General features: G+C 40.1%; 1 protein-coding gene across 2 annotated transcripts in view; it reads left to right on the top strand.

The window, feature by feature from the left end:
• The window catches only part of TFDP2 (transcription factor Dp-2), a 45,441-nt gene extending 30,554 nt beyond the window's left edge, over positions 1-14,887 (top strand). For both annotated transcript variants that reach the window (XM_072143396.1, XM_072143394.1), the window contains 9 exons: positions 11-135; positions 1,644-1,691; positions 2,890-3,052; positions 3,584-3,727; positions 4,781-4,849; positions 6,470-6,621; positions 8,305-8,471; positions 12,374-12,479; positions 12,744-14,887. In XM_072143396.1, coding sequence (XP_071999497.1) covers positions 89-135; positions 1,644-1,691; positions 2,890-3,052; positions 3,584-3,727; positions 4,781-4,849; positions 6,470-6,621; positions 8,305-8,471; positions 12,374-12,479; positions 12,744-12,903 — 1,056 coding nt within the window. In that variant the 5' untranslated portion in view covers positions 11-88 and the 3' untranslated portion in view covers positions 12,904-14,887. The remainder of the gene's footprint in view (positions 1-10; positions 136-1,643; positions 1,692-2,889; positions 3,053-3,583; positions 3,728-4,780; positions 4,850-6,469; positions 6,622-8,304; positions 8,472-12,373; positions 12,480-12,743) is intronic.
• Positions 14,888-15,190: the final 303 nt, after the last annotated feature.

Below are 15,190 nucleotides of genomic sequence, written 5' to 3'. Positions count from 1 at the left end.
GTTATTCTAGATTATAAGCACTCCCCAGAGACTGAGCGCGGGAGCAGATCTTCTCATAGGGAGACAGTTCACCGCGGCCACGTCAGCCATGGTCACTCAGAGTCACATCACAGATGCCACCAGCTGGATTCCTGGGTAATTGTTGTGTATGACCTCTGTGTGTCTGCTATGTGATTTAATGCAATTGAAAATCTCATGGTTGGTTTAAATGAAATCTACATTTCATAGTGATAAACCAGGGACACTTGCTCATAGATCCTGGCACAGTGACTGTCGTGATCTTCCTATGTTTGTCATCCATGGCCTACTTCCTTCTAAAATCAACTTTTAAAATTATGATAGTCTGATGTGTTCCCAGGGCATTACCAGAGCCTCTATGTGCTTCAGAGCTTCACAGGCTGTTACACTGTGCAGGAACATTTTTCCACTGTGAATTAACAGTTGCTTTTGGAAGGAAGGAGCCCATGGATAACAGATATAAGAAGATTACCACCTTCTTAGTGTCTGGATCCTTGAGTGCATGACCGTTTGGGGGCCCATGGTTTTTCATTCTGTATTTTGAAGGTAGATTTCCTTTGAGTATTCAGATTTCCTTAATTGTTTTGGTCTTTTTTCATAATGAACTATTTTTCTACCATCTGTAGTATCTCCTTCTGGTTCCTGTAAACTCTTGTTTTCTATGCAAGGGACATTTATTCAGTATTTTATCCACATGCAAAGTCAAATAGAAGAGATGCTTTCTACACACATGCAATGTGCCCCATTTTTTTTATTTTTGGAATGCAAGTAAAACAGGAAAGAAGAGCGAGAAAACTAAAGATACAAAAAAAAGCATTAGAAGTGAGCATGTAGAGATCTCATTCAGGGGCCGTTCACATGGCAGATTTTATCACAGATTTTCCAGCAGGAAATCCTTTTCTCACATAAATTAATGGGAGACTGTCAGAACTTTTTTCCTGCATGCGGCATTGACAACATAGTATGACAAAATGTATATTTATGTGAAATCGCCATGTGATAAATTTAACCGTTATACCGTTGGGGGCGGCAAACAGACCAATTGGTCGTATTTTGTACTGGATCTGTGAGGTCTACTCACACACTGAAGACCATCGTGAATATTTCCCGTACCACAAACACAAAGGACCTGCTGTGAGCTTTGCTGTTCAGGCAGTTGACCCTGTGAAACATGTTTGTGTATAGGGGCGGATTAAGGTTGCCATGGGCCCTGGGTTGTATGAATATTATAGCCCCTACAAGTCTGATATCACTTCCTACATGTGGTACTAGAATCATCTTCTTAGGGAATGGAGGATACATCTCTTCTGCCTGCTTTCAATCTGTTGTTTTTGGACCTTTAGAGGACATTCTAAAGTTTTGAAATGGCTCTTGTGTACATGGTTGTGGGTGGTTTGGATGGCCATTGGCCCCCTAGAAGGCTTGGGCCCTTGGCTTTGGCCTAAACCGCATATATTATAATTCATTATTGGTTTGATCCTATTGAAATTAATGTCTGTCTGCTCACTGTTTAATCAACGGATAGCACATGGACAAAAGCAACATTTGTGTTCTTATTAGAAGTCTTGCCTTCTTTACATAAGTTAGTATTTATATCTTAGAATTTTTTTTTTGTCTTCCTGCAGGGATCGGAAACGTACTCGTGAGTTCATAGAGTCAGACTTCTCAGAGAGGTAAGGTCAAAAACTAAAAAAACTTAAGTTTGGAGTGGGGGACTATTTAACCTGAAGGAAACTATCTTTTTGCTATCTTTTGAATTGTAGTAGTTTGCAGGGTATCCTACATACATATGGCACGTTCTGGAACAAGATAGCTGCTGTAAAAGAAGTTAATGTAGGACAGTTTAGGTCAGTTGCACTCTGGCACGTCCTGACTCTTCTACTTCTATTCACTTCCTGGAATCTGGAACTAATCCCTGTGGATTTTTTTAGAGAGTAGCTGGCCACTATGACAACCACTTGTCAGGAAGCATCTCTATCATCTGCCATATTTCTCTCTGGGTCTCTGTTTTCTGAATTGGTTGGGGGACACTAGAACAAAGAAACGAGATCCCTGAGATAAATTGCAATATCTGGGGTTTTTTCCTTTTATTTATACTTTTTATACATATTCTATTTCCACAGTTATACAAAATGTTATAAGTTTATAGGATCTACTTTTTAAATTTTTCGGATAAACTTTTTAAATTTGACAAACTTCTTGAGGATTCCCGAGAATGTTTCCAGATAGGATTCTAGTATTTTTAGCTAATCTTGTAGTCTACGTTTGATGGAATCATTTAAAAAAAGCTTCCAAGAAATAATTCATCAAGACTCCTTTATGTATCTTGCCAATCTAAAAAATTATGCATTTTTTGGTATAAAGAATTATTGTGGCCAAGATTTAAAACTTATTTAATATTTTTTTTTAAAAAAAAGTTGTTTTCCCCCTACCTCCCTCCCCGTTTTGGTCCTGTACAGTCTAACGTGGGAAAGGTTTTGTACAGAAACGTGAGGGAAAAAAAATTACGGATGCTTCTAGAGGTTAGGTTGTGCCCATCATCCTTCTTCCCTATCAATAGGAAACTCCTCCATCCCTACCCGGCAGCTTCCTAATGAAGAGGGCTGATGGGCATGACCTGACCTCTGGAAGTATCCGTAATTCCCACTACACCTAATTGAGTAGTTCTAGTAACCAAGTAGGGAACTAATTTTGGATGTCTAATTTCAGAACTGCTCAGCCATGTTTTATTGTTGTAATTTGTGAAAATAACTCCATAAAAGCAGTTGCAAAACAAGATTTTTTTTTAAAAACCTGGAATTTTTTTTTAAACTTTTTTGAAAATGGAAAATTTTGTTTTTAATGTGCTCTATAAATTTTTTTTCTTCACAGCAAGAGAAGCAAGAGAGGGGAGAAGAGTGGGAAGGGTCTGCGACATTTCTCTATGAAGGTTTGTGAGAAGGTTCAGACCAAAGGCACCACATCCTATAATGAAGTGGCCGATGAACTGGTGGCCGAGTTTACGAGCTCTGCTGGCCAGCTACCGTCCGACTCTGTAAGTGATGTCACGCTTGTAGCAGTTTTATTTATTTTTATTTTATGGGTGAATGTCAATTTCTATTAACGCACACTCCTTCTACGCCTTTTTTTTTTCTCATTCCATTTGTCACTTATTTGATGGAAGAGTTTTGGGGGAAAACATTTTATGGATGCTGCTGATATAACCAACGGGGGAGGGGGGGACATGGCGTGATGCATATAGCATCAGCGTAGAATAAATCTCCCCTATAATGTTTACGTTTTTTTTTTAGTTCTGTCGTAATTTCACAAAAAAACTGCACTACATTTATATAGGGTTTAAGACAGATTTCAGGCACTTCTACAACGGGAGTATGTTATATGAAGGGGGGGGGGGGCACCAAAAGTGATGCCAACCTGACCCAATTTTATGCCATAAAATAAGCCAGCTATTGGAGGACTATAGAATTTTATACTACGACAGATTAATCATCCAGTATCAGAAAACTTTTCAACACTTATGATAATTCTGCCCCAATGAGTTGAATTTTTTTTTTTTTTTTTTAAGGCCTATGACCAGAAGAACATCAGGCGGAGAGTATATGATGCTCTTAATGTACTAATGGCAATGAATATTATCTCCAAGGAGAAGAAGGAGATAAAGTGGATTGGTTTGCCATCCAACTCTGTGCAGGAATGTGAGAATTTAGAGGTATGTTCCCTTTAATGTGCCTTTACACAGATTTTCAGCACAATTTTCTTTTTTGTATAATACGGTACCTTGAAGTGAAGACATATGTACAAGCTGCAGATTTATTCCTCATGTAAATTAATGTTTTGTGCAGTTTTTTTTTTTAATGAAGCCTGTACATTTTTTGTTTTTCTTGCATATTTGATCTATAACCATTTCCATGTTTAAGACATTCAGGATTGTCGGCATTTAAATCCCTGGCTGAATCCGTATGTGTTAATGCACACTTACTATACTAAAAGCTATATTGTTTTTATTTATGGTACTTGTGTATATTATCTATTTTATTACTATAATGTATCTGTGGCCTGTGTTGAATTCTTTGTTTGTAACTTTTCCTCTTCTATATGTTGTGTTATTTTTTTTTATGCAAAGAGATACTGTGTTAATGCTATATTTAGGTGCATAGCTACTTCCTTGTAGTGTACAAGTCAGACTGAACCGGGTTATTGCATTTATTACGGATGGTTTTTTTCATTTACGTTGGTTTCTATGCAAAATGATGCCTGTTGTATAATATTTATACAACATCTGTATATTTCATGCTTGGTTGTAAATGGCAATGTACAGAGCTAAGGTCCCTGGACCCAGCTGTGGGGAGCAGCTGACTCGGCAGCTCATTACTAGTTCATCAGACCATGGCTGCCCGCATGAGCGGGGGTGTAAATATATGTGCTGATGAGAATCTACATAGCCGCAGCTATTATGTATTCTGTGAGTTCATATCTAACAAAAATGTTTACCCATTGAGAACTCCATCTCTCTAGTCTTCCTTATGGTGTCTTATCATATTGTTAGATGCCAACGAAGCCTTTTGGCTGTATCTATATGTGTGACTTCATCTGGACTACGCAATTGAAGGACATAGTGAGGCTGCTGCTGTTAAGCCCTCCAACTTTACTTGTGGACGATCGGACTCCAGCTTGTCTTTGTACGCTGTAAATTAGCGGATGATTTGGGAAAATTGTGAGAACAGATAGTCATTTACTTTCATGTTTATTTTTGGCATTGTAGATAGAAAAGCAGAGGAGGATAGAGCGCATCAAACAGAAGAGTGCACAGCTGCAGGAACTGCTGCTACAGGTACACCGCCTGTTACCTCCTTAGCATAAAATAATATGGACATCTTACGATATGATATTTTAACATTTTTGTGTCTTGAAGGGTATATTAACAATGTCGTATTGTATTATTATAAGGGTCAGATCTCTAAATCTCATGCACAGACTCAGAAATAAATGCCAACATTTTGTGTGGTTGAATAAATCGCAGAGGGAGCATATAGGTCTATAATATTAATCAAGAAAATTTATGATATACCTTGCCCGCTGTGATATTCTTCCTCAAGAGTAACTGACACGGGTATCACACTACATAAAAAAGAAGGATGAGAGAGAGAGAGAGAGAGAGAGAAAAAAGATGGAAACGACAGAGGCTACTGCAGCTAATAGGAAGGTTTTATCTTGCCCCATCTGCTTTATTCTGACATATACTCTTAAAGGGCATCTAACACCAGGATGAATGGCTGTATGCAAGTGAGCCTGAGGGGCCCCAGGCTCCATAGGTGTTAATGAAGCCTGTAGCCCCTCAGGCTCATTTGCATACAGTCCTTCATCCTGGTGGCAGATGTCCTTTAAAGGGACTCCAGTGGCCTAATTTTATCTCATTAAACTACCAGTCCCCTCAGGTCGAGGATGAAATGTCCTTTCTAAAATTCCTTCTTTTATGTAAAATCTCATTCTTCTACTTATAAAAAAAAAAAAAAAATCCAATGTCTTGAAAATTGGCAAAGAAGGGTCATATTTTGGAGGCTGCAGGGGGGATGTCATTTTAGATGCCCCTGTTGTATCTTCATTTCTATAATGCTTAGAAACATGCATATGGTGTCATATTAAATGTGTAAATTTTGGGGGGTATTTATCAAGGCTTTTTGTGACATACAAGCCCAGAAATAATCGCAATTTTAAGTGACGCTCCCCCTGCAGCCTCTACACTTGTATCATCTCAGGCAAAATATGACTCTTTTTGGTTCATTTTCACACAATGGGGGTCATTTTACTAAGGGCCCGATTTTGCTTTTTCCCGACGTGTTACCCGAATATGTATTTGTAGTATTTTTTAATGAGATCACTATACCCATGTCACGTTTCATGTTGGACTGCAGCTAGGCACACATTCATTTATGTCATAATAGTTTGTTTGTTACCCCTAGAGGAGCAGCCCTCCTTCTACCCTGGGCACAGAGCCCTTGAGCTACAGAGAATGACTTTGTTTTTTCTTCCTCTTTGCACACTCACTTTCCTGAAGTATGCGTCTATCGTATGCTCCTCATCTGCTCTTTGGCTTCCTATTTAGCATTAAATACAAAAAGATTCCTCTTCCTAGCTGCCATATTGTAACACTGGAGGTCCTGTGTATGTTTGTTAATGTACGCGTGCATCATGTGAGCCGCTGGTCATAGGGCCACCGTACAGAAAGAGAATGAGGTCTATGACAATGGAAGTATTTGTTGAGTCTTATCAGATACCAGATTCCCTTGTGAATAGTTTATCCGCCATTATCCATATAGACTAATACCAGTTTCTATATCCATCCCAAATCCAATTTTTTTTTTCAATATGGACTTACCTTTGCATTACATAAGAGTGTACTCATGTCCTTCTAGATATCTGATGTCTTACCCTATTTATCCTTTCCCCACAGCAAATTGCCTTCAAGCACCTTGTTCAGAGAAACCGACAAAATGAACAAATGAGTCAAACGCCTCCAGCTGTAAACTCCACCATCAAGCTGCCATTTATCATAGTCAACACAAGCAAGAAGACTGTCATAGACTGCAGCATTTCTAGTGACAAGTGAGTACGGAAGTCACAACGTCCTATAGCAGAACTCCTATTAGACCCCACTGGGAACTTAACTCCCGCACCTATTTTTCATCTTAATAATCAAGCTGTTTCTTAATTTTTGTCATAAATGCCTTCTACAAGTTACAAATTTTATATTTCAATTTTTCTGTCACTACAGCAATATGAGGTCTTGTTTGTGAACTTTTATTAAGCCTTCATCTAGGGCAGTGATGGCAAACCTTTTAGAGACCGAGTGCCCAAACTACAACCAAGACCCACTTATTTATCGCAAAGTGCCAGCACAGAAAAGTAATTAGTGATTTACACTCCCTGCTCTGTCACAGCTACAATGATAATCCAGATCTGTCCACACCTTTCGACTCCTCCAGTAATCCCAGGTAGCACTGTCACTTTAAAATAGCTCTGTGCACAGCAAGCCCTGGGCTGTCTGGGACTGCAGGAAGATACCTGGAGTCATCTCTGGTGATGGCCTAGGTGCCCACAGAAAGGGCTCGGAGTGCCACCTCTGGCACCCGTGCCATAGGTTCGCCACCACTGATCTAGGGTACATAGAACCTAGACGTTGGTATTTCTAATATATAACATAAAACCTTAATAAAAATAAAACTACACCCATTTCATAGGGGTTGTTTTTATTTTCATAGGAGCTATAACTTTTGCCATTTTTATCAATTGTGCAATTATTTTTAATGTAAAGTCCTGTAGTTTAATTTGCACAACGTAAAGCTACTTGATGTGTTTTAAAATATATTTTTTAATGTAAATTCAGGCATCTTTCCCTTTTTTCTATTTTTTTGGGGATAAATACTATAATTTTATAGCCTCGTTACTAGGGGTGTGCAAGTACAAAATGTGCACGCTTTTATTTTACGCTTTGTTGAAGGGCTTGCATGTAGTGTAGTACATTTACTGTTGTAGTTTTGTGTATTATAATGTCACTTATTGTCAGGCAATTAATTTTGTCCATATCTCTAGAATTGACTTGTATAAAGACTAATATAAAGGACTTCTACTACAGGCAGCCCTGGGGTTATCAGAGGATCCCAGGCTGCCTTGTAACATCATCAGCACTCCGTGGTCCCTTCTCTATGGTGCTGATAGGTATCAGAAGGAACCTCCTCCCTTTTGAAGCCACTTAAAGATCAGCATCTTAGTGGATAAGGGCTAACTTGTATGTGGCTGGTGAACCCCTTTAAACACAGGTTTGGCCATATCTGACCAGTTCTGATCCTGGATGCTCTGTAAGACTTGATCTCCTGAAAAGTTCTTCTGATGTGTTGTCGCTGTAACAAGATGATAGGGCAGTTATTATGGTGTTAAGGAAAACTTATGCTGTTATAGGGGCCAATTCACTTCAGATTCATAGGTTTTCTTAATGCTCTTCTGTAAGGAAGAGTATAGTGAAAACCATAGCATTACATTTATTGAAGTGTAGCTTCTATTATGGAAAGTGAACATGTTAACTTGAGCTTCAGCAATAAATAACAGAAGGGCATGACATTAATGTGAATGTAGCCTAATCTATTTTTGTGCTGCTGACAGCCACCACTAGGGGGAGCTAACGGTATATCTGTATACTTGGCCACAATTTATCCAATAACAATGTAACTCCTATCTCTTCTCCAGTTTATGTGATTTTACTATTCATCCCGGGTTGTGTGCTCTCTGCAGGTTTGAGTATCTTTTTAATTTTGACAACGCTTTTGAAATACATGACGACATTGAGGTTCTGAAGAGGATGGGGATGTCATTTGGGCTGGAATCTGGGAAATGCACATCAGAAAACCTAAAACTTGCCAAATCCTTTGTACCCAGAGCTCTGGAAGGATATGTGACAGGTAAGTCATATTATTGATACAATGTTAAGCATATAACTTATATATATATATATAAGTATCTAATTTGTGTACTTTGTATATACTGTACTTCTACACATTTGCTGATGGTAGGGGGCAGAGTACAGTCAGAATTGTTTTAAATATTTACTCGCCTATTTTCAGAGTTTTATGTAATTGCAAAAGTTTGTAAAAATGGCAACTGATAACCAGAAAAAGTGTTTGCATCTCTACCGACTACTTGTCCTGTATACTGCCTCTTCATCGCAGGCACTGCCGTATCCAGTAGACCCCTACTGTTCACACTGTAGGAAATAGTTAAAGTGACATGTCTCTAAACTCCATAAAACCAGTCTTAGGTCCAAACAGGAAATCTTTCGGAAACAAAGCTCCATATTCTTGTTTTATAACACACAGGGCGTTACATGAATCCTCAAAGTCTTTCTTTGTTTCATTGTAGTCCATTGTTTGCTGTTATCCACCACTAATATAATGATATTAGTGGTTGTTAAGCATGTTATACACATTACAAAGCTGTCACCCCAATGCTCACGTTCACATACTACTGTTTTTGTAAGGGGCAAGTTTTCTCCCCCAAAAGCAAAGCATTGGGTATGTTGGAATCTGCATATGTGATCCATGTCTTCTTAGACACCTGCATAAATATTAAATGGCAGGATAATAACCATCTCAGTTAAAGGGGTTATCGAAATCTCAAGAGACTACAGTGCTCAGATAAACTCCCTGAAACTCCATTCAGTTAGTGAGAAAGAGACGCCATTCTCGGGAACTGTAAGGGTCACTTCTTTTAATTTGTGAGAGTTCCAGCAGTCGTATCCCCCACAGATCTTAATGTTCTCCCCTATCCTGTGGGTCCTGTTACCCAAAATGTTTTTCTGTGTGACTTTGTGAAAATCCCTGTACCTTTCCGACAGCTGAGCTATACATGATTTTTTTACTTGGAATATCCTCTTAAATGGCTTATCTAATAATCCCAAACTTTAATGGGGTATATATAAGATCCTAATAGGCTCACCCATATAATGCTTACCCTGTTAAAGTTCTGGGTTCACTACCGGGAGCCATTGGTCAGAAGGACTCAGAACTTTTTTTGACTTCCAGTATCCTGCTGCCACATGGCGGATGTGGGGGATTGTGCAGTCACTACTGCATGCAGATACATACATACATCCCTACAACTACTGTTATGGGGGTGGTTATGATGGCATGGCCCCCTCCACCGGAAAGTCAGCAGGACACCACAGGATCCTACCTCCAGCACTTGGCTTGTTAGGATCTTATACTTACCCTGTTAATGTTTGGGATTAGTGGACAACCCCTTTAATTGTAAAAAAAATGTCATCTTTGTGCACATTTGGACACTTCTGGTCCTTATTAGTGATCATTTGAATCCTTAATACTTGCATCCTGTGTAAAGCAGCCTCCATAAAAGAACTAATCTGTTCTAAAAGAGTTAAAGAGTTAATTGGCCTCGGACAGGGCTTGGATGTATGGTTGCAGAATACAAAGCCTCTTAGAGGTGGGGGTTCCTCAGTCTAGGGCATTGTCTGTAGAATGGGCAGAGCTGGCTGTAGACTTGCCGTGCATATTAACAGGGTCTGGCCTATTCATTTCCTCTTTGGTGCCATCTCTGCTCAATGAAAGGGCTTTTCCTGTTGATTCCTCGGAACAGTCTGTCCACTGAAGGGAAATCCCATTCACACTTACTGGACAGAGTACTACTAAATGTAGAGCGTTGTCACACATTGCCAAATACTGGGATTAGTTTAATATGCACAATTTATATAAACTCTATATAACCATACACTCTTTGCATGCTTACTACACATAGTAACTCAATGTTAGCTCTCCTTTATAGTAAAACCCGCTCCATAGAAGAGAAATTCATCCGTGTTGTAATGGTTTGATTATGATGTCTACTTATCGGGCGCTACATGTTCTTATGGTTAGGTCATGGGAAAAATGTTTGGTACGGCTAACTAAAAAATGCTTAAGAATAAAGCCTTTTACACATGAACTCAAAGGATATCTGGCACCAGGATGAAGGATTGTAAACCAAGCACGCTGACATACTGGTGGGTGCCCCCTCTGGCATCTGCTCTTCTTTTAGCTTCTTATGCCCTGGTTTTAGAATTATGCAACTTAGGTCTAGGGGCTCCAGGGTCCATAGGAATTAATGGAGCATGGGGCCCCTCTGGCTCATTTGCATAATTTTGAAAGCCTTTTTCTCTTAAAAACAAGGGCATAGAAAGCTAAAAGAAAAGCATATCCTGTCAGATGGGGCACTTACCAATACGTCAGGGTGCTTGGTATACAATCCTTCATCCTGGTGGAAGATGTCCTTTAAATATTAGTCCACATGCTCTAGTTTTTGTACATCTATTTACCCATACCCTTACACACACCCCTGCTTAAAGGCTCCATTTTGACGTTTTAATTTCTTCTGGTTTGCTATCAATCCTATGATGTCTCCACATATCATCACATGACCAGCCAGGGGGTCAACCACCTCTGATGTCAGAGATTCCTATACACTTCAGAATAGAAATCATGTGGATAAGGTATAACATCCCATGATGTGTCCATACATCATTACGTTACAAGTCGGGACAAACCATCTCTGATAGCAGCGATTTCACTGTTATTATCCTATCCATCTACATTCTGTATTCTAAAAGTATAATTATTATTAGCTGCTGTAGACTTATCTTGTACAATCCATTAGGACAATCTTATGCATTTGGTGGATAACAAATGGATTCCCACAGACTCTAGAATAGAAAGCCTGTCCCTGCAGGCAGATCTAGAGAAAGAAAGGGTTATAGAAACCAAATGTTATAAGCTCTAAAATTTTAGATTGGAATATGCAAATTTTACCTTAACTAGTCATTGGGTGGGGGAGCAGCTTCATGTGTTCATAAAGTTATCATAATAATTGATGTCCTGTTAGAGTTGATACCAGACAATGAGCGAAACTTATGACCTCACAAAGCGCTGGCAATGACTGCAAGGTGATATCAAGCTAGTGCCGATGCTGGTTTTACGAACTTACTTTCCAGCAACAGAAAGCTTAGTGAGGGGCACAGTAGGAAAATCATGTCATGATGATGGGTCCAGGCGTAGGGAGGAGGTGGAAAGTATTATGTTCCTATGAAGTTGTATGATGCGCTAACAGCATTGAAGCCAAGCGGAGCCAAGTGGTTGTTATCAGCAGATGTTCAGCCCGCACATGGCACAGACAAGGCCAAGGCCAGACGTTTCTCACTACACTATGCTAACTACATGAGAATTACCAGTTGGCACCTACCGAAATATGTAGCTGCCATTGTACGCACCTCATTCCTGAGGGTCATGACATAGTGTTCTTCACTCCCTCATTCTCAAGGACTTGCTAATCAGATCTTCAATCACAAGTGTTATGAGGGCATGAATGAATCTGTCCTCATCCATGCTAACAACTGCATCAATGAGATGAATGAGAACAGTGAGAAGAATTGTGCAATGAGGTGATAATGGCCTGGCCAGAAATGTCAGACGTAATGTAATATCGGGAACCCAACTGCAAGCCAAGATATATGCTCTATATGACTGACAAGCAGAGAAGTCTTGATAAGTGCATTATTAAAGTTCCACCAATATCCAACCAGTTCCAAGTCTTGTCTTCTCTACTTCCACATTCATACCAAGACTAGAAGAGAGCTTCTTCTGCTCTCGGTGTTGATGACCGCTTTGATTTGGACTTGTTTTCTGGCTGCAGGGGTTCTTATGGACTGGGTCTAGCTAAGAGTTGCCATTATGTTGGGTTAGGGGTAGCATTATGTGAATCTAAACTGTATAGGTATTGCACACTTAAGACTAACTTATTGATGTTTATTGTGTGCTAGACATGGCGTCCGGGACATCTTGGGCAGATCATGGACTCCCTTTCAACACATCTCAGATGGCTTCTGCAGCACATTCTGCTGGCACTACGACTTATTCACAGTCCAGGTATGGTTGTTCAAGTTCCTTTGTAAATTTACGATATAATCTAAATTTTGTGATCCTTTGTTAAAGGAGTTGTACAATTTCAGAAACACTGTCCCACACCTTGTGTTGTATTGTGGTTTGCTGCCAATACTGCACTTCTAGACACCATTTAGGTTCAGGTGTTATAGAAGAAAGCAGACATTTTTGTGTTGTTCCATATAAACTCTTTATGTTGCAGAGAATACTCCAGTTTAGTAACTTTATTCTTATGGCTGTCCCCCACAGTGTGAACCCAGGATTATTTTTTGACACCGACATGTCATTGACCAACAGCAGCCACCACTCCAGCTCTGGAACATCCCACTACACAGAATCTCGAGGGGAAACCCCTTGTTCATTCGATGACGACGATGATGATGAAGACGACTCTTCCTCCCTGGAATAGAATGGTGTGACGTGGATATGTTAGAACGTGTGTGAAAGTGCATACTGATAGTTTAGTCTTCCAACGCAGTTTCGATGGGAGATCACATCGGGATCAACAAAGTTTTGTTTTGTTTTTTTTTTCAAAATGAGGACACGCGGTGGATATTGTCATATTTCAAGATGGCGTCTTGCCAGCTGAGAGTTGACTACATTTGCCCCAAAAACACAGTTTTGATTGTTGTCAGGAATATGCACAGGGTATGACGGAGGACCTGTACGAGCTGCGAGAGTGAGCGCTCCTTTACCTGCAGACTGTCGGAGCGATCACTTCACTGCCTTTGGATATTAATGCATCTTTTGTAAATTCCTATCTTAAGCTTGAAGGCACGTCCATAACACAGAACAGCCAGCTAAGCTAGATGCCATGCCTGCCAACGATCTGTGGAAAGATGCTGCTATGTGATGATCAGAGGATATTGATATTTCTTTCTGTAACTGACTCAAAAGGATTTATAGCGCCATCCATAGAGAAAAAAGGGAACCATGTGATGGAGAATGTCGTCAAAGAAAATGTTTGCAATTTATGTCCTGACCACTTTATGTCCTGACTTTTTTTTTTGTTACAATTGACATTGTTTCCCATCTATTTAGTAACAAATGCAGCATAGGGTCTTATGCTGTGTCCTGGGTGGTACTGCGTAATATACCACCACCCGCACCCACAAATGCTAAGCTGCATCCCTCAGTCATCACTAGTAACGCCCCACGGCAAAGCTCTTATTTCCATTTTTCTACTCCGTTATAGGAGCAGATCAATGAAAATAGTGGAGGGCCTGGTCATGAAAATGATGGGTACCAAATGATCTTCTTGACTATAATGGGGTCTGTCATGATGCTGTCCTGGGTGCTGTCATTCTGCCCCGTGGGAGCTTTTCGTCTTTGCAATAGAGGGTTCTAACCCATAGAGGCAAAGATGTGAACCTAGCCTGATTCTATTGAGTAACTTTTTGTATTCTTCATCAAACAACAATTTTGGAACATTTTCTTACAACTTTGCATTGTACCAATCCTCCTTATTACCATCTGGTCACTAGGGGTGTGTACATATAGAACAAGGCCCAGTGCACATCTCTGTCAGGCCTTTCCTTCAGTTAGGCTAAGTGCACATGAATGTGTGCTTAAAATATGTCACAAATCGGAGAAAGTTTGCAGCTCATCGAAGATGGGAAGGGTGAGCGCTGCAATGGCGCTGGTAATCTGCGCAGGAATAGGACCTGTTCTATAAATTTCTGCGTATGGCTTTGTCATGGGGTGGTGAGACACAGTGTGCTTTGCTACACCATGACCATGAATAATGGAAATTAATGGTATCCGTGCAGATTGTGTGGCAACCTCACAGCCACAAAAATAACCTGTTGTGCCGTCCCCATGATGGCAGTGTGAATGAGGCCTTATTGTGAGCCAGAACCAGGAGTGGTCGAACACACAGAATTGGTGCAAGTCTTTCCAGTGACTATACAGAAAAAAGGTATAATGCAAAGACTTGCATTCTGTCTTCCAGCGCTCCTTGTTCTGGCTCACAATAACAGAAGACCTAACAGAGATGTGAACTGAGCCTACAAGTGCTGATGGTGTCGTCGTGTGGGGGACACACTGCTTTGACGAGTTGAATGGTAATGCCCTAATTTATTGATGAACAAAAAGGAACAGAAACAGTACAATGTAGAGAGTTATGATAACAGATGCACTGGAATTGTTCTATTTTTAAAAATCAGGAGTGGTTTAATGACCTTTTCAAAGTGGAAAATATACAAGTTATAAAGCTGTTCCTGTCTGGTGTATATTTTTGGAGAAAGTATTCTGAAGAAGGCACTGGGTTCTAGTTCAGTTTGCTGCTTATCTTACCTATTCATCCCAGTGCCATCAGATTAATGTAATTCATTTTAGCACTGAAACAAGGCATTCCCAAGACGGAGGAGACTATGAGAAATAAATGTCCTAACACCCCCATACACACACCCCCCCCCCACCCCCACGCCACAATACTTGTCCCAAGTTTGATTCCTATCTACAATCCATCACGTGAGTGAACTCCCATCGATCCTAAGAACAGTGGTAACTTTCTCACTAATTTATGGTTGAACACATACCCAGCTGCTCCATTCAATACTATTAGAGCATCAGAAATTGGGAAGAAATGCTGCTGTAATATTAAATTGAGAGGCAGGGCATATGCTTGACCTGCAGCTTTATTCAATTAGTGAGAATGAAACCCCTGTTGATGTGGTCAGTGGAGGTCCCTTCTC

The sequence above is a fragment of the Engystomops pustulosus genome, chromosome 3 (genome assembly GCF_040894005.1).
Source record: "Engystomops pustulosus chromosome 3, aEngPut4.maternal, whole genome shotgun sequence".
NCBI classification, from domain to species: domain Eukaryota; kingdom Metazoa; phylum Chordata; class Amphibia; order Anura; family Leptodactylidae; genus Engystomops; species Engystomops pustulosus.
The sequence above is the reverse complement of the archived record's forward strand: the minus strand, read 5'-3'. Positions and strand labels throughout refer to the sequence as shown.